The 19,735-nt window shown below is 39.6% G+C and overlaps 1 protein-coding gene across 1 annotated transcript; it reads left to right on the top strand.

Moving 5' to 3' along the window:
* Nucleotides 1-2,252: 2,252 nt before the first annotated feature.
* dhx35 (DEAH-box helicase 35) lies at nucleotides 2,253-18,478 on the top strand. The gene is made up of 22 exons (XM_088937605.1): nucleotides 2,253-2,297; nucleotides 3,482-3,609; nucleotides 4,108-4,200; nucleotides 4,530-4,607; nucleotides 4,743-4,847; nucleotides 5,570-5,631; nucleotides 6,420-6,489; nucleotides 6,961-7,020; nucleotides 7,465-7,577; nucleotides 8,430-8,526; nucleotides 9,187-9,345; nucleotides 10,017-10,227; nucleotides 10,320-10,444; nucleotides 10,647-10,701; nucleotides 10,969-11,064; nucleotides 11,527-11,621; nucleotides 13,962-14,039; nucleotides 14,513-14,642; nucleotides 15,246-15,327; nucleotides 15,659-15,730; nucleotides 15,831-15,942; nucleotides 16,364-18,478. Exons 1-22 carry the CDS (start codon nucleotides 2,258-2,260, stop codon nucleotides 16,400-16,402), a joined length of 2,100 nt encoding a protein of 699 aa, XP_088793731.1. The 5' UTR covers nucleotides 2,253-2,257; the 3' UTR covers nucleotides 16,403-18,478.
* Nucleotides 18,479-19,735: the final 1,257 nt, after the last annotated feature.

Genomic DNA, 19,735 nt, shown 5'->3' with positions numbered 1-19,735 from the left:
GTTTTTACGGGAAATCACGTAACTATCTACAAGGAAGTTTATAGTTACCAACAAACTCGGTACTTGAACTCCTGATTGTGATGAAAACAATGGGGGCAATTTGTTTTCCGAGTCTGTCTGATCGTACATAACAGCAAAGTCACGACCACCAGATCTTTCAGTTGTGATCTTTTGATCAGTCGACCCCAGACTTTGCAGCCTTTACACGAATAAAACAGTCTTGCATTTAGGGAAGAGCTACTATGTTTGTTCATTGGGTTAGGTATTTTCTTTTAATTTTTTAACCATGTTCTCGAAAATGTATTGCTAGTTTCCAAATTACCGCTGGTACAACACGAGAGTCCATATTCACATTTTTAGGTATTAGTTTCAAGATCGATATAATTTAACAATACAAAATAAATTGAAAGCACGAGCACAATAATATAATGATCACAGACTTTACATTTCTATTCATTTTTGAAGTACGAAGCAGAAAGTGTTTCCCCTGCCTTAAATATCTGATTAAAATTGTTCAAATGCCATGAATTCATTACAGAAAGCAGTTATATTGCAAATAAAAATGTATTTATTTCGAAGAGTACGGGACATTGTGAATCAATAAAGACGTTAAAAAAATAAGCCGATGTAGTTATTTTGCAAATAAGTAAAGCATTTAAAAAATAGATTCTCATTGACAGTAAACAAGCCACCTGGCGCTGCTAGCTTGAACAGCTCTCAGCCCCGTGATTGGCTAAACCCCCGAACAGTGTTCGGGCCGCGATTGGGTGAAGAGTGAGAATCGACACTGATTGGGTAAAGCGCCACAGCGGAAGTTCTGTGTGTACCGTGTGTGCTGTATCTGGATGCTGGATATACAGTAACACATCCATTGATTTCCAATTACTGATCGATCTAAGAGAAGTCGCACTGAGGTAATAGCAGACAAAGAATGTCATGGCATCCACAGGGCGTTCACGACTCCCAATAGCATGTCACGATAGGAGTGCGCGCATCACGATCACATCGCGATACCCATTGCGACTGGCGCATCATTGTCATGTCGCCACTGCCACGACATTGAGTCCATATATCGCGATATGACATACCCTGGCAAAAATGCCCCGCCCCCATGTCGCGACATGAAGCCCACATATCGCGATATGACAAAAATGTCACGCCCATGTCGCGACATGAAGTCCGTATATCGCGATATGATATACCTCGGCAAAAACGCCCCGCCCCCATGTCGCGACATGAAGCCCGCATATCGCGATATGTCAAAAAAAGTCACGCCCATGTCGCGACATGAAGTCCGTATATCGCGATATGATATACCTCGGCAAAAACGCCCCGCCCCCATGTCGCGACATGAAGCCCGCATATCGCGATATGTCAAAAATGTCACGCCCATGTCGCGACATGAAGTCCATATATCGCGATATGATATACCCCGGCAAAAACGCCCCGCCCCCATGTCGTGACATGAAGCCCGCATATCGCGATATGATATACCCCGGCAAAAAGCCCCGCCCCCATGTTGAGACATGGAGTCCATATGTTGCGATAGGACATACCCTGAAAGTATGACCTCATGTGGCGACACAAACTCCATATATCGTGATAAGTCCTATCTGGTATATCATGTCCTGATATGAGACCTTTGTTGCAACAGCAGTGCCAGGGTGGCATGGAAGCAAGTCGCTAGTCGTGATATACACTGCCGCGATATAGATGCGATATACATGGGGTTCCTATCATGTCATGCTGGGGAGGTCTTGTCGCGATGGTATCCCACAGTTACGCGTTTGGCAACAGTGTGTCACGGTAGGGAAAGAAAAGGAAAACGTGCCTTACAAAATAAAAACCATAGATCATAGAACAGTGATTTAACATAGATTAAAACCACTGGTTAATGTCATAGATAGTTAACTTGTTGGCACGTGTCATATCTTAGTATTATTCACATCAAGGAGGCTCAGATGTTTATGGATATTGATTGTCTTTAAAATGTTAAACAAATTTCCATTTGCACTCAAACCACCTTACAAAATATGATTCAATGGAAGGTGTACCACTGCCGCGCAAAAAAAGTATTGAAAAAGGAAGAAACACCGAAAAAGTCTAAAGTCTAAAGTTTAAAGCAAAACCTTGAAAGACGTATTTTGGGTATGCATTTATAAACCTTAACCAAGCGCAGGCTCTCTTAGTGATTCTTACGAGTGTTCTCTGTATTGAGATTTAAATAAAGTTTTGTAGTTGTGACTTATGACCCGAAATGGCGGCGCCCCTGCCCATGATGAAATTCTGGAAGCCTGGTGAGAATAGATATCGGTGTTATTAGTAACATAAATATATTTGCATTATTTTGTGTCCTGACATTTGTAACTACATAATTTATTTTGGTTTAATGTCCAGTTGTATTGCTTGCTGTTCTATAAAGTAACATCACGCCGGCAAAAATCTCATTCGAAACTCATTGTTTATATATTTGTTTACGACACGTCTCTGCTTTATACGCCTATTTTAATGTTTCCCCTCTTCCTCTTCTTGTCTGTTTAAAAAAAATCATCGTGCTTATTACTAGTGACTTTAAATGGATTTTTCTAGATCTGAGAAGCGCTACGGTTCAGTAGTTGGCTAGCTACAGAGAACGTGTGCGTATTACGAACCACACAACAAAGACAGAACGGTATGGCTGCTGAATAGACAGATGGCATTTAAGATTTTACATGATTAAATGTCATTTGTTGTAGGGATCCTTACCCGTTTTGCTGATATAGCTGAGAAGACCCAGCTCCTATTGGTTTGCATGAGAAAAAAGGCCACGGGATTTTTTTCTAAGTTGTTTGTCACAAGAGAAGAATGGGACACATTTGTCAAAATAGAACAAACAACGCCACAAATGTACTGTCCTCGGATTATTGGAACCTATATGTTTATAAGGTGCAGCACCACATGTAATCGGTTGCACCAGATACTGCACTAAAATTAATGATGCCGGTGGTTTTATTGGGTAATAAATCCAGTTTGAGGGGTTTTGTTATGTAATTAGTATGTTACTATTTATGATTTTTTTTTGCCTGCTTTAAGAATGATATGCTTTAGGAAATATATTGCTGTTAATATTAACACGGAAAGAAGGAATGGTTTTGACAAAGTATGAAATATGAAAAGAAACCCAACAGGTTAAAAACAACAACAACAACATAGTGCCCCTTAGTTATTTTTAGTTTTTCCAAAAGTTATGTATGGGTCCTTCAATTTATGAGCAGATATTTAAACAGGGCTGTCCAGTCTATCTTTAATGCACCAGCACCTGAAGAGATGGGAAAAGATGTCAAACTGACTTCTAATTTAGATCATGAAGAACTTAATTGGAGTGACAACCTGTAGAGACTGTCTTTGCAAAATTGGACCCCCATTAACTTAAAGCATATTGATACTATTTTAAAAAGAAGTTATTTTCATTACTTCTTTCTGCCTCTGATCTGTCTTGTAGGATTAGAGGCCCCTGGAGTAGGAGAGGAGCGTGAGTTGTCCTCAGAGATCGGCGGTTCTCCGGTCATATATAATCCTCTCTCCTCCTTGTCCATTGAGAAGCAGAGGCAGAAGCTTCCAGTATTCAAGGTATCCTTCCATAGTAAAGAGCAGCGATGAACACTTGTGGTCTGTAAGACTTTCTGCTTTACCCTCATGTTATCAACCTCTAAAGCACTGGAACCATTTCACTGTGATACCTTAAGCAGTTCACTTACCTAATTCAGAGATCAGTCCCACATGCTGTGTTTCTAAAGGGTCTGGTTGAGCTACTGTCGAGGTAATTGAACAAATTGCTGCGAATGCATATAGGGGGATCCATAATGCTTGCTAGATTGTGCCTCTCAAGGAGTAGGATGGACCATCCCTTGCAGAGTGCGAAGTATCAAAATGGCAGCTATAGAACTTTGAAGAGTGAAATGACATTAATGAAGGGATTTTAGATGGCGCATGAAAGAAACATACTATTACATTGGAAAAAAAAAATAGTGTGCGTATGTTGTGTGCCGTAATTTAGAAGTCTGTTTTTCTGAATATAGATGTGCATGTGTTATTGTAAAGTCCTGTTGTGTTGCCTTTTAAATCCAGCACAGAAATCACATCCTTTACCTGGTGGAGAACTATCAGACTGTGGTGACTGTGGGTGAGACAGGCTCTGGGAAGAGCACCCAGATCCCTCAGGTTGGTGTTCCATTAGGTGCTCAGCGCAGCTCTCATTCCTGCTTTGTATTTATATCATTGCCAAAAATGTCCTTCACACTTTACATTGTGTCCGTCTCTGATTATTTTTTTGTTCACACAACAGCATTACAGTTTGCTACCTAATTACATAGTGAGATCATATTAAGCAGCAATGGTAATAAATATTTATTAACCTGGAAAATGGCATGAAGATGTGTTTTGAGGTGGTTTCGTATTGGATCAAGATTAGACTGCGTGGTTAGAAACTTTTCTTAAATACTTTCAAGACAGTAATACTGAACAGCAGTATCTTGTTGTCTCTGCTTCAGTACCTTCTGGAGGCTGGATGGGCAGCAGAGGGCAAGGTGATCGGGGTGACCCAGCCTCGAAGAGTTGCAGCAACTTCGGTGAGAGACTCCCACATTCATGCTTTGTGGCTGTGACGAGGGGCACTTAGACTGTTGATTGTGCTGCAGTCACTTTGTTGAAACAGCCAAATGCAAGATAGATCCGCCTGTCCCCTCTTCTTTCCTTCCGATCAGGTGGCCAGTCGAGTGGCTGAGGAACGGGGGGCATTGCTGGGTCATGAGGTGGGCTACACGATCCGATTCGACGACTGCTCGGACCCCCATGCCACGCGCATAAAGGTACGAGACATGCAGATGCGATCTTGGGAATGGCCAAGTATTTCAAGGAGTAATCATGGTCAGCGGTTTTTGCTTTTTTTAATGACTAAGACATACAGTGGAAGAAACCAGGAGTAATCCATTTTCCTTTGCTAGATCCAATGCCTCAAATTATTAACCTGAAAATCTTGTGAGATTGAGGAATTATCAGTACAACAGACATTGACTACTGGTCAACTTGGGGTTCGTGGGTTTTCTGTGACCCCACTAAGAATAAGCACTGAAATTGTAAATGATCAATTTAGAGAACCAAGTAAAGGTTAATTCCAAGCATGAGAAAAAGTGTCATCAGCATTGAACTCCCCCTTCTCTCTCAAAGACTGACTCGTTTCTTTTCAAAACCCCTCCATTAGTTTCAGATTTCGGCTTTTTACACCCATCCCCTTTTCGTTTTGACACACTTTCTCACCTGTGAGCCCGTTCTCTCTAACTCCATGTTGCATTGTGCTGTGCTTTATATTCTCGCCACCTCACTCTCTCTCAACTCATAACTCCCGAAGGAGGCTCAACAGCTAAAACGTCTTCTTACTTTTCAATGTGGAATTAACTTTTACTTGTTCGTTTACAGGAAAAACACTGCAAGCTGTTGCAGCTGCATACTTAAACAAATGTGAATGTATTTTTAAGCTCAGCTGCTTCTTGCAGGGACTTTGTAATGTCCTGTGTTGTTTGTGGTGTTTCAGTTTCTTACAGATGGAATGCTGGTCAGAGAGATGATGGCGGATCCACTGCTAAAAAAGTACAGGTACTGTCCAAAGGCTATACCCTGAATACTCAAAAATACACAAACCCTGTTTGTGGTTTAGTCTAGGAACACGTGTGACATTATCAGTGTGCATCTCATTCCAATGTAAATGAAATGTCAAATTGAGGTATATTCACACTAAAAAACAGATTAGACCTATAATATCAACAGTAGTTTGATTGATTGATACATACCGGATATATTTAGTAGAAGTGGCAGCTGAGGTTGCCATACCTAAATCTGTTCATAACATTGAGACTGTTTTTCCCCATAATCGCAGTTCTGCTATGTTCTTGTGCATTCATATTTTTTCATTTTTGTTATTACAATATAGCAGAGGACCACCATTAAAAAGACATTAAGTGATGTCTTCTAAACCAAAAGCACAGTTAAGATTTCCCAGAATATGTCATAACATCACTAGTAGATTTCTCCTTCCAGGTTGCAGAATTTTAATTATAATGATCAGAGCCAAGTTTATATGCCAGATTTTGAACAACACAGTTGGTTTTGCTGTTATTGTTGCTGTGGTGTATAAGGCAACGTCTGTACAACAACATAAACTCCATATCAGCTTTTCCTTTCTGAAACTGAATCTCCAGTATGACTGTCTGTTCTTTTCTCATTCATTCTGAGCAACCCATTCAAAAGATTTTTTAATTTTAATCCTCTTCACAAAAACTGGGGTCTTCAGCAGTAGAGAAAGAGGCTGTTTGTTCTGGCAGTGTGATGTATTTGTTTTAATCCTGTACCAGATGTGAGCTAATGTTCTCCTGTCCTCTTTGCAGTGTGCTGATGCTGGATGAGGCTCACGAGAGAACACTCTACACAGACATCGCAATCGGCCTGCTCAAGAAGGTCACTGTATTACTTCATTTGGTTTTTAAAGAAAGCTTCTTTTCTGGGGAATCTGTCACAGAGTGGATCATTTTTCAGTCAATTCTGAAATGTGATTGTATTATTAGTGTCTGGTTGTATTTTTTTTTTTTCACATTTTGAATGACCAAAGTCAATTTAGACAAAGGGCCATATTCTTATGATGAATCTTTAAAGTAGATTTAAAATAAAGGAGTAATATTCCTCCTTTTTATTTTTGTAGGTGTGAACATTTAGGAAAAAAGACAATTGTTAAGAATATTAAGTAGAAGTCTAGTGAAGGTATTTTTTTATGTAGCTGTGAGGTGGTGATCTGTATATTTCTAGTGCCTACGGGTGAATAATATCTTGCCTTGTGCTTATGGTGAAAGCAGCTACTGTAGTGTGTTAATTCTGTGGATTAATTTTTGCCTTACTTGAGGATTAAAGATCCTTTTTTGAAACCTTCATCAGATTCAGAAGAAACGCAGAGATCTCCGACTGATAATTGCTTCAGCTACTCTAGACGCCAAGGTAATTTAGAGGGGGAATTTGAGATGAATGAAGGTGGAAAGGTAACAGAAACATGTATTCCAGCAGGTCTTGATAAAATGTTGTGGGTCTATGTATATTTAGAATGTCAGTTTTGATTTATTATCCCTGTCTTCTCATGAATCATCTCAGTTTAAGCCAGGTTTGAACAGGTTTTAGTGCTCAGCCCACGGTCACATTTCCAGGATCTGAATTGTTTGCCTTTGACTTCAGACAAAACAACATAAAAAAGTGTGAATAACTCAATTATATGTAAAACGCTTTAGGGTTCTTGAAATTAAGATAAAAAACATTATAAAATATAAGTTTAGTGTTGCATAAACCATTCTTTAGCCACATAAGTAAATGATTTTGCGAGTGTAGAGATGAAATTCTGTCTGAAGCTATTACTGTATGCATTTCAAAACAGTGCTTTTTTGTCTTTAGAAATTTCAAGAATTCTTTAACTTGAATGAGTCTGGAGACCCCAATAAAGACACCTGCAGGATTCTTACAGTAGAAGGGAGGACGTATCCAGTGGACATTTTTTACACAGTGAGGTAAACCTGTAACCAATGCGAGCTCATATTCGTTTGTATTACTACACGTTACAAGGACCCATTCCTTGTCATCTTCCTGACACTGCAGTCTCACAGCGTCCCTGTGACAGTGAAAATTATCTGCCATCTCAACACTTATTCCAAAGATAATGAACTTGTTTTGTTTCCCGGAACTGTGTCAACACCCTGTTTACGATATTTCTGTATTTTTCACAAAGAACTTTTGAGATAAATGCGATGTGTGTAATTTGCTGTGCGATACAGAACCTTCATTTTTCAGTGTCGGTGATAAAAGCTCAGTTTGTCTCTGCCAGGGCAGCACTGCGACTACACTGCCAGGACTCTGTTGGCTCTCTGTCTGCTGCAGCTTGCTGAGGGCTGCTGCCATGAGAGACACATTGCTTCACCAGTTTTCACGACCTTTCCTGTCCGGCGCTCCGGCAGCTAATGCCTACGGGTGGGCATGTTGGAATTCTCGGAATTCTAAATGTGAGCCTGTCGCATTCTGCCCAGTGCAATATGGGAGTTGTTGCTGGAGAGCTGATCCTTAAAAAAAAAAGCCATCGACAGGTCCAGTACGTGTAGGAATGGAAAACAAAATAGTGATTCCAATTAAGGAAGAAAAAAACAACCAGTTCTTATTTTATGGAGCTCTCCTCTTTTTATAGGCTCACTTATTAAACAGGGTCTTGTAAAGTGAAGCAGAACACTGACACACTTTACACAAAGATGGATCTATTTTATTTTATTCATCCAGTCTTTTACCATTTCTCTGTGTTTCTAGCGTGTTGCGTTGCATGTAACCCTTGCAGTTTAAGGTGTGATTTTACACTTTGTTCCCGCTATTTCCAGCCCTGTCCCTGACTATGTGAAAGCTACAGTGGAGACAGTGCTGAAGATTCACGAAACAGAGGGAGATGGAGATGTTCTTGCTTTCCTCACCGGTCAGGTATATAAACTGCTTGTATGAAATTACATTACAAACATTACAAGGATAACAATTATCCTGATTTCTCACTTTTCGTTATAGGAGCATAAAGGCACAAACCTCAAGATTCAGAGACAGCTTCTTCCCGCAGGCTGTCAGATTATTCAGTTCTGTCTCTCACTGACTCAGACTGATGTTTTCTTTTGCACACAGCTTGTGCTGTGTTGGAGCATACATGCAAATACGCATTTCATTGCACTTGTGCATATGACAAATTAACTAAACTGAACTTGCAGAGAGCTGAAATTATGTTCCCAAAGGTATCTTGAGTGGTGGGGTCAGGGGGGCATCCTCTTCTCTGTAGTGCACCTCAGGTGTCAGTTGTGTTTATTATAACATCTACCCTCATGTGTCCCAAGAGCATTGACTCCCCCCCAACCGCAAAGATCTGGTGTTCTGCTGTTGTGCATTTGTCCCTTGGCTGTGTGAGTTGGCTCAACAAAAGAGGAGGATGAATTGAAGACTCATACCATGCTACTGGAATAACGCACTTCTTGGCTTTGCTGAGGTTGTTCTCAGTTGCAGGGGCTTTTGTGTTTTTCATTTCCTTAGATTTTTGTGATGTTGCAGCCCACGTGGTTCCCTATTTGGACAAACCTTTGAGCTGTCTTGTGTTGGCAGGAGGAGGTGGAGAGGGTGGTTTCTCTGCTGGTAGAGCAGGCCCGGGCCCTGTCGCGCTTTGGGATGAAGAAACACCTCCGAGTGCTACCCATGTATGCAGGCTTGCCCTACCAGGAGCAAATGAAGGTTTTCGAACGAGCGCCCCCTTCTGTGCGAAAGGTGAATTTCTTCTGTGCATTCTGGGTTAAAAAAACAACTTTTACTTTATTTCTTAATGATTGGCCAAACAACATCAGTGGTTCTTAGAAAATGAGCAAATTGTAAAATTATTTTTATTTACTCAATCACCTATTGACATTATGTCATAATAAGCCAGGATATTTTTTGTCTTTGTGATGCATATACTGTATGACATTTGATAGAGATTCTTAGTATTCCAATGTGAAAAGATGAGTATGTTTTTAATGTGGCAGTCAGAACAGAAACAATACATTTATGCTGGGTTAATTTTATTTTCCATATTTTACGTCTCCATATTTCTTCATTCCTGGCAAGAGAATACTGTGTTGGAGGAGAAGGACTTGATTGTTTGGACATTAAAGATCCCACTTCTGCTCAGAATATTTTGGATTTTTGGCTCTGGGCTTTCACACTCTGGCCTTCCTAAAGTTCCCCCTTAATTGGATTTGGGAAGCTGTCTCTCGCTTCAGCTGCTCTGCTGTGCAGTGGGGCTGCTGGGGCAGGATAGCTGTTGCATGTCACCCAGGTGGGGGCTGCACTTCAGTGCTGGAGGAAGCCTGTTGTATAGTGCTGAAAAGTGCTGAAAAGCACTATAGAAATGTAAAGAATGATCATTTTTTTAATTGTGCTTTATTTTTGTTCTGTGACAGGTGGTGGTTGCTACCAACATTGCAGAGACCTCCATCACCATTAATGGGATAGTTTTTGTGATTGACTGCGCGTTTGTGAAACTGAGGGCCTACAACCCCAAAACAGCCATTGAGTCCTTGGTGGTGACCCCCATCTCGAAGGCCTCGGCTACCCAGAGAGCAGGACGGGGGGGGCGAAACAGGTCAGGAAAATGTTTCCGGCTCTACACAGGTAAGGAAGACCCGGGTATGTTTTTCCATTGCCTTCTCAAGGGTGCAGGTCTCCTTCCCTTTTCCCTGATCCTCACACTATTCCCTGTGCAGAGGAAGACTATGAAGAGTTGCCCCCAGCGACAGTGCCAGAGATGCAGCGCACAAACCTGTCCCCAGTGATCCTGCAGCTGAAGGCCTTGGGCATAGACAACGTCCTGAGATTTAACTTCCTCTCCGTGAGTCACTGTTGCAAACCACAGGCCCCTTAGTTCTCCAGATAAACTGCTTTTTCTCCATTTTGCTGCAGTGAATTTGCTCACTGACTCTGATTCTACTTTTGGGGTGGGAAATGGGTAACCTGTGTCACAAAGTCAATGATATTGAAAGCCTGAAATGAATTGATAACTAACATGAAAACAAAACTCTTTTCTCTGCCAGCCTCCTCCAGCCCAGTCTATGGTTCAGGCCTTAGAGCTCCTTTACGCTCTTGGTGGTAAGTAGAGACAGCTGCGTTACACATTATTTTTCTTGCATTGAGGTTATCCCCTTTAGTTAAGAAAGTATGAGGATCTCTTTAAGTTGCAGTAAGTACCATTGGCGTTTGTGTGGTTTATCAGTGACATGTGAAACTAGCCCTTTATTATTTGAATTCTAATCCATTAGCATAATACTTTGTCTTAGGAAACAATTGCCTCTTTACCTTTTTGAGCACAAAATCATAGTCAGTGGTGGAGTTGACCTGTTCCTGTCCCTGCTCCAGGGTTAGACCAGTATGGGCGACTCACTGAGCCTATGGGAGTCCGCATGGCAGAGTTCCCCCTCAGCCCCATGTTTGCCAAGATGCTGCTGGAGTCAGGTAAGAGTAAAAATATGCTATGAGCCCTGGTAAGCCGCCGTCTTCTAGACTGAGATTTCCAGAGGCAGAGTCTTTATTAGAAATACAGTAGGGAACACTATCTAAACGTAGGTTTATCACAAATAGTTATACAATTCCCACAGAATCTTTTACAACAGTCGTGTATTGTGATCTCTAAACACAAAAGATTAGCTGGGTTATTTAAAAATCTGTATTGTGAAAACTGTAGACCATTCCCACAGTAAAGGTTAAGACTAAAGGATGTCACAGCTCTGGGTGTGTTGGCAGTCTTGTATGCTAAAATTGTACTGGTCCACTTCTGTTAGTCACTGATGAAGTTATTGCCTTTGGGTGTGTACCATGAGGTGTTCCCTATGGTCCTGTTTTTATAGGTACTGAATTTCAAAAATGTTTTTACTTTGTAATTACTTCTAAGGCTGACTTTTTGGATGTTCGGTACAGGGAATTTTGGCTGCTCTAAAGAGATAGTGACCATTGCTGCCATGATGCAGATCCAGAATGTGTTCCTGAGTCCTCCCAACCAGAAGAAGGCAGCCGTAAGTCCTGCCATGCTCATATTACCACCGTGTGCACAACAGGCTGAATCACAAATAATTTGTATGTGTTACAGGATAATATACATTTGAATCTACCATGTGCAATGCTGATATACCTGTGATGTAGGTTTTTCATCCTCTGGATTTATGCATATAATCAACAGTGTTCACCCAATTCCAGAAACCAAGCAGTGCATCATGCAACATAGGAAGGAATTCAGTTCAGTTCACCATTTGCTTTCACTTTGGTTTCATATACAGTATAGGGTAGAAAGGATGTCTTTCTTCCTCTATCCATTAGACTTTAAGATGCACCAATTTAGTTTGCAAATTATCTTTAAACATAGGAAACTCCCACTTCAAACATGTGGCGTGTCTCTCTTCTGCTCAAATGTCCTCCTCTGTTTCCCACGTTTAAATGAATTCCATTAGTGTATTAGTGTAAGTTAAACTAACTCCTTGTTCAGTTGCTGCTTGTCTACCCAGTGCTTGCATTAGAGGAATGCTTGGTTCATCTGGAATACTTGGACCTTCTAAGTATCCCAACAGGCAGAAATCGTGGATTCAGGTTATGTGACAAGAATGGGCCGCTGTGGATGTCAGGAAAGCTGTTTGAAAGGATATGAAAACTTTCATGTGGATGGTTTAACATAATTTTCAGTCCATCTGAAAATATTAAGCCATCTGAAAGGGATCATCAGCCTAAATTCACATTGCTTTTGTCATCAGTGTGCCCAATGGGAAACTGAACTTTTGATAACAAAGTTTGGAGTGCTTACAATGGTCAGATGAATTTAAAAAAATCACTTTGTAATACAAGGAATACTGGTGTGTCCTGTGCATGTAAATTGGACATGTACAGGACACGTCAATATTATTCTTCCATTAAAATTCCCAGTAATCCTAGGAATATTACATGCAAGAGAATTTCACAAGTTGACAGTATTACAGAAGTATTAGAAATAGAAGCTTTTCAATTAGGCAAAGGACTGTATTAAATGAAAGCTTTGATACACCAGTTAACTGAAAAGCACAAACCCATTTTTTCAGAGGCATTGGTAGGCTTCTGAAGATGAAATCGCTGTGCTGTCCTTCGAAAGTTAAATAGTTGAACAGTCGCATGGAGTTTTGCATTGAAAGTATTTCCTTTTCTGCTGGGAAGAAGCATTAAATCAAGACTCCCCCTTTAGTACAGTCTGATGCATACTACTTCTTTACATTCTCCTGTTTCAGCAGCTCTCCCCCTCTTCCTCACTCTGAACTAAAAAAAGGCAAGCACTTTTTTTAAGTCTTCTTTCTGTTCCACCTGTCACTTCTACATGTCACTTATATCAGTTATATCATCAGCATTCACCTGTTATTTCATGTCCTGCTGTTTCACATTGTCTTTTCTGTATGTGTACACTCAGTGATTGCAATATTGTTGTTTCAGCTGCAATTATTTTCCATGTTGGATACATATTCCAAGAAATAGATGAGGAAATGTAAGAGGATGTGTGCATTTATACCCATGGCAAAGAGTTCAGGCCAAAACAGCTGACTCTTAGTTTGAATCCTCACCTTGTTCCCTATGTATGCCTTACTTGTTTCACGTTTTCTCATGGTTAAACATTTGTTCGTAGTGGATACAGTGTACCTGAATAGAGCTCCCATTGAAAACCATTTCAGCATAAGCTAATGGGTTTGTCCCCATGGAGAATAGTTGTGACTCATAAACCAGGCTGACCCACATTCTGAGATTGCATATTGCTTGTACAGTTCAATTTAGGGAGCCTCCTAGTACGGTTACAGCATACTCGAACCAACCTGTGCATTGTTCCATATGGACTGGGACTGCCCTGCTTGGGGATTATAAGGAAGACATCCCTTCTCTTGAAGTAAAAAGCCTTCTGTTAGTAATGGGCTTCAAAGCCCTGTGTGATCCTAATTTATTTCCTCACTGCATTTCCCCGTGAACTGCATTGAAAAGGAATGTATGGATACACCACTCAAAGTAGAATAATTCAAAAGGGATGCACATGAAAATGTGGGGAAAAAAAGCTAAAATGCAGGTACTACAAACTACTGTTCTTAAGTTTGAGATTTTTTTACCATTGTCACTCCAAACCACTTAAGAGTGTTTAATCGATGGCTCTTAATTTGTGGACATTGCCATTGCACTCTGTATCCTAGTCCTTTACCTGTAGCAGATAAGTTGTGCATTCTGTGAAAATGGAGGTCACTCCATGCTTTGAAAATGAAATTCCACTGTCTGCATTGTTACTGTTGTAGAGCAAGTTTGGAAATTTCTCATTTCATAATGTGAAATTTGCATGCTTAATTTGTCTTTCTCCACTTCAGGCTAGGGAGCACAGGAAGTTTGCAGTAGCTGAAGGCGACCACCTCACCATACTCAATGTGTATGAAGCCTTTATTAAAGTATGTACCCACCTCATCTTTTAACACTTTCACTCTCCCTCACTTCATCAGGATGCTCTTGTGAATACTAAAAGATGGCGCATTGTAGATATTGTCCTGGTAGGTAGGTATTGGTGTTTTAGACCACAGGGCAGAGCATATTAAAGTATTGGCATTTTTGCCATGGAAGAAAAGGTATTTACCTAAAGTACTCAACTGTGCAACTCGCCACAAAAGCTGAAGAGCAAGGATGTTTAGTTGGGTTTTATAGCTAAATGTATTTGCAGGTAAATTAAATCTGGTACCAATGTCAGTGTAGATTCTTCTGAAAGTACTCTTACCAGTTTTATCCAATCTGGCTCTCTTTGCAACATTAGTTAAGCGTACTCATAATCAAAACTAGTTTTCCACCCCATTATTGCTATATGATTTCATTTGAAATCCCAAGTTCCCAGTGGCTCTGCTATTAATACTCATTTTCATATTATTCTTAGCATCAGAAGAGCTCTCAATGGTGCCAAGAGCACTTCCTTAACTACAAGGGGCTTCTGCGTGCAGTAACAGTGAGGGAACAACTCAGACGGCTGATGACCAAGTTCAAAGTACCCAGAACCTCCAGTGAAGGTTTGTCTGTGAGGAATGGTAATGTCCTAGATAACAGAAGAGAGTCCTGATTTATTGCTTATGTGTTCAAGTACAGTTGTCTTTCCATATCCATATTATGGGCCTGTGCTGTGTATGTATCTTATCACGTACTGGAGCTATGTTAACAAATAACAAAATACAATTATGTGTGATGCCTAGAGAGCATGCATTCCTGTTGTCCATGGCAGACACTCTACAGCTTCTTCACGTTTATAGAAAATTAACTCTCTATATACACACTACAAATGAATTGTGTGAACTCCTTCTTCTACCAAAAGAGAATAATATTATTTGTGTGTCCTGTGCATGTTCAGATTTAGAAAGGGTTGTTACTGGTTGTGAAGTCTAACTATGAGGAAGCTGAATTAATTATCTCCAGGTGTATTTTTTTATATTTCAACCAGTGTAAGAAAACAACCTTTGTTACATTGCTTGTATGATTATGAGAGACAGATTTTCTCTGTCACCAGTAGGGGGTACTGTTTACCTCTTTCCTGTTGTTCCTTGGTGTTACTTCATGAGCTATAGAACTGTGGCAAATATAGGACATGTTTGTGATATGTTGCTGTATCTACTGTCCAGGAGATCCTGATGTTATCCTGAAATGCATTGTCTCTGGGTTCTTTGCAAATGCAGCCAGACTTCATCATTCAGGCTCCTACAGGTGAGATGAGTTTAATGTAGTATAGCACATAGTATACAAGGTACGTAGAGAGAATTTCTGCCATTAGAACAAGCTTTAAGGAAGGAGTAAATTTAGCATTACCTTCGATGAATGTTGCTTAAGTTGTTTTTACTGTGCAATTTCCTCCATAAGAAACATGTTTAAAGCTCAGCATTCACTAAAACTGATAAAAAATATTTTTAAAGACGAGTTATGATTTTTGTGCAGAATTTTCTTTCACTCTCTCATATTACATCTCATCACAGTACATCTGTTTTTAATCTTGTTGGCAGCAGCAGAGTGTGACTTGAGATATCTGGTTCTTGTTTAGGACTCTTCGAGATGACCGTGAGCTGCACATTCATCCCACATCTGTCCTGTACGCTGAGAAGCCACCAAAATGGTAGGCCTGCATGACCCTGCCTTAATACTTGAAATCGCAGTCTGAAAATCACCTCAGATTGCCTTCGGGACTCTACAAGTCTTGTGCTCCTCATCCCCAGGGTGGTTTTCAATGAAGTGGTCCAGACGTCCAAGTATTACATGCGTGATGTGACTGCAATTGAATCTTCCTGGCTGGTAGAACTTGCCCCACATTTCTACAAGCAAGCCAAGGTAGGAGTTTTAAGAGTATCCTTTTCGTACATTACACTTCAGTCTCCTTTGCTCACTGAACAATAGATGTAGTTTTTTATGATTTTTTGAAAAACCTCTTACAGTAATAGGGCTTTTTTTTTCCAAACCCTTGTATGATGGAGCACATGACTCAGTCTACATCATCAGCCGTCAGGACATTTTATAATGTTGCTTGTTCCAGCTGCTTTTACAGCATTGATGGATGTGTTGACTGTTTTTCCCATTGCTTTCGAGAACTGTGAAGATATGCATTGAGGTCCAACACTTAAACAGTATTGACAAATGCGATTAGCTGTGGCTAGTTATTAACAGTGAATGCATGAAAGACAAGAAAACGAGAAACATTAAGCCCATTGTTTTTGGAAAGAAAGTGAAACCTGTTTCACTCTTTGTTTTATAGAATCGGTCAATAGGCAGCAAGAGGGCCAAGATGACCTGAAGTGAGCACAGTGCCCTGCTAACCCCACACGATGCCTGCTGCAGACCGTAGCTCTTGCAGTTGCACTGCTTAAGCCCACATTACACCATTAAAAACTGGAATGGAAAAGAGATTTTGGTGTGGGGGTACCAGGGCAGGACAGCCAATGAGAAATACTACAGTGGTGAGCACCATCTCTGTATATATAGATATGTATTATATTTATTTCCCATTTCTTTTCACCTGTATATAATGACTAGATAAAGAAGTCTAGCTAACACTGTGTTTTTTAAATCCTAAATACTTGTCAACTGGACCCAGGTTTTTTTTTATTGTTTTAACTTACGGAAGGCACTGTATATAGAGAAATGTCACATTTCAGCGTTTCAAGGGAGACATTGAAGTGGTTTAAAGCAGGTTTTACTGCGTATCATTAAGCTTAAAACAAGAGTCATCGCTTTGCAGCCTCAAATCCTGTCATGCAGCCTGAGTGGGAGAGAGATGAATGGATTTGGAACTGCAAAAACAGTTAAATGTGTAACAGGGCTCATGTGGTGAATGAGTCCGTTACAGTTATATAACCCCTAAGACATTCATTAGTGTTGAATTCTACTGTGATGGGTGGGGCAGCCTAGTGTGAAGAAGAATTCTTTGCTGGTTTAGAGAAAGATCTGTGTGGCTCAGGACTGGATGTACACCTGATTCATGGTAACTATATCCCTACTGGGGACAAGCTACATATGCCATAGATGTGTTGCAAAGAAATAGGTCCAGCACCTTATAATCTGAGTTTTGTAATGATCAAACTTTATTTTTTTCTGCTTTGATTATTAGAAAGAAATACTTGTTTTCAGAAATTCCCTTTGGCTTTTGAAAGTGACAGTAAACACATTAATCTCTTTGTGCCAACTTTTCACAGGCTAAGGCCAAACTTCAGGTGGTCCTCAGTGCTGTTTACCTTGAGTAAACGGGCAATGTCAACAGTTCATTTCCTAAGTATAACCTGATCATGTATTTAGGATATTATTTTGACATCACCTTGAATTATACTATTAAGAGACAGTTGTATTTATATATAGTCACTGTGAGTCAGACACAAAGTGTTCTTTATCAAATTTACTTAAGAATTTTCCTAAGTGTTAGATACCTATTATATGATGATCTGCACACTGAGAAATTCTGGCAAAAAGGAAAGGTCAATTAACAAACAGATTCCATCAGGTATCAATGCTCCTTATTTAATAGAGATAACCTGAGAATAGTTCGAAAGAAGTGCAAAGCACTTGCTACGGTCAATGTGTGTCCTCAGTGCCAAACAATTGAAGATACTCTAGCATTTACCACTTTTATCCATCAGGAAGTATTTATACACTGAAAGTGAAATGACAGGTGTTTAGACAAGATCATACATGCACCATAAGATATGTGAAATGAAAGTCAGTATACATCTGTGTGTGCCACTTCAGGATTCAACAGTGTGCGGATCATCTTGCTTACAAAAAGTATAGATTTTGAGCCAGTACACCTCATAGTGCAAGTAAGGTACAGCAAAATTATACTTTGAACCATAAAACAAGTTAAAACGGTAGAGTGTTGAAGTTTTATTTCTAGAATGTTTGTGTTTATTTTCATGACCTCTGTCTTTGTGTTTCTTGTTAAACCTACTATTGTAATTTCATGGAGAATTAAGTCCTTGGTGCCCAGTTTCGGAAAACAACAGTATGGTAGAAGTTGTACTATCGCAATTCCAGTGAAACCTGCTTTCATTTCAGTAAGGTTACCTATTTAACTTTATTGCTAAATGTCTGCATGGTTATGTGTTGGTTGTTTCCTAGACTTAGCTGTTACTGTATACCACATGAGTACAATGGTAATGTGAAACCAGATAAAATTGCATATTCTTGCATGTTGGAAAAAAACCTAAATAACACCAAAAGGTCATCATATGAAGTAGTGGCCTGCAAGAAGTTACACATTTCTGTGTCCTTTAAACTGTGCTCAGCTAAATTCTTGCCTAATTAAACCCCTTTCTGTAATACATGATGTATCTTCAGAGAGCTGTCTAGACCATCAAATAAATACATAAGATCATGCTTATAAGATGTTCTTTGCTTTTTTAAACAAATTTTAATTTTCCAAAATTCAACCAAATAATACAACATATACAAAAGATGTCTATGAAGAATGGAAGTTCACTCACACACCAAAAAAAAAGTAAGAAGGGCTAATTAAATTTTTACACAGTCACAGTGTTAGAACTAGTACAATATGACCTAACCATACTTCTTCCCATTAGAAGACACACAGACATCAAATACAGTCCAGTGTGGTCAAATTGTACCTCAGTCTCTATCCAGTATTTTTGTTTAGCTGCAGTCAAGACCTGCTAGAAAAAAATCCACAAGACTGAAAACCATGTGGAAGCTGTCATTGAAAAGAAGCAGTTGGGTCAGGGGCTTAATGGCACAGTCATCCATTATATCCAAGACCATTTGAATCATATGCATCTCTTTTTTCTTTGTAAGCTGACATGCTTACACGATTAGATAACTATTAAGAAAATGTACTGGACAATGTAATTTATATTGAAAGGAAAATTGAAAGTGCATAAGAAACAATCATTACCATATCTACTGTATATTTTTAATTTTTAATGCTCTGAGGTGTTCTATAGTAAAATCTATGATAACTCATTGACAGCAAAATACCAATTACAGTAAATAGTTGCAGTCCATGTAGTGTCTTTTATACTCAAATGTCTTTATAGCCCTAGGGCACTACTCATCCACAAGGTTTTCTCCAACAACATCAACAAAAGATCGTAATGTGTACAGGTATGCAATATAGTTTGGATTATTGTATGAGGCTCCTCAATAATGTGGAATAACAGTCTTAACAAGGCATTTTAATACCCTGGGATTCTGTTAGAGGTTAATACTTTCATTAGCCACTGTTTTGAAAGGAATTAAAAATGAACTCCCATTTTGTATGTTGAATAATGGCTTTTTTAAATCGGTAAACATATTGCTAGACAGCTGAATACTAAACTAGGGTGGAACTACACCACAGGCAGGAGTGTATGCTTCCTTCACAAGAAAATTAATACTACTGGAAAAATCCATGATAGGCCTTAACAGTTAGAAAAGATACTTAAGTAAACCATCCATTTTTGGAGAACAAACTCATAAAACCTTCTTCCACTGTGATGTGTTTTCTGTACTAGTATTTGCCACAGTGTACAGAAAAGGACTGTCTTTTCACATGGCCATTTCTATCAAAGGAAGACTTTGAATACCGCGGGTCTGGTTATTACATATCTTTGCAGCACATTTTGTAACATTTACCTTTTACCTG

The sequence above is a fragment of the Atractosteus spatula genome, chromosome 19 (assembly GCF_055471065.1).
Source record: "Atractosteus spatula isolate fAtrSpa1 chromosome 19, fAtrSpa1.hap1, whole genome shotgun sequence".
NCBI classification, from domain to species: domain Eukaryota; kingdom Metazoa; phylum Chordata; class Actinopteri; order Semionotiformes; family Lepisosteidae; genus Atractosteus; species Atractosteus spatula.
Note: the sequence above shows the minus strand (reverse complement) of the source record. Positions and strands in the feature narration are given on the sequence as shown.

Coding starts and splice junctions, on each gene's coding strand:
- dhx35 (XM_088937605.1), top strand. CDS start 2,258: ATGGCGGCGCCCCTGCCCATGATGAAATTCTGGAAGCCTG. Junction 7,021..7,464: donor CAGCTACTCTAGACGCCAAG/GTAATTTAGAGG, acceptor TTTTGTCTTTAG/AAATTTCAAGAATTCTTTAA. Junction 15,328..15,658: donor CATCATTCAGGCTCCTACAG/GTGAGATGAGTT, acceptor GTTCTTGTTTAG/GACTCTTCGAGATGACCGTG.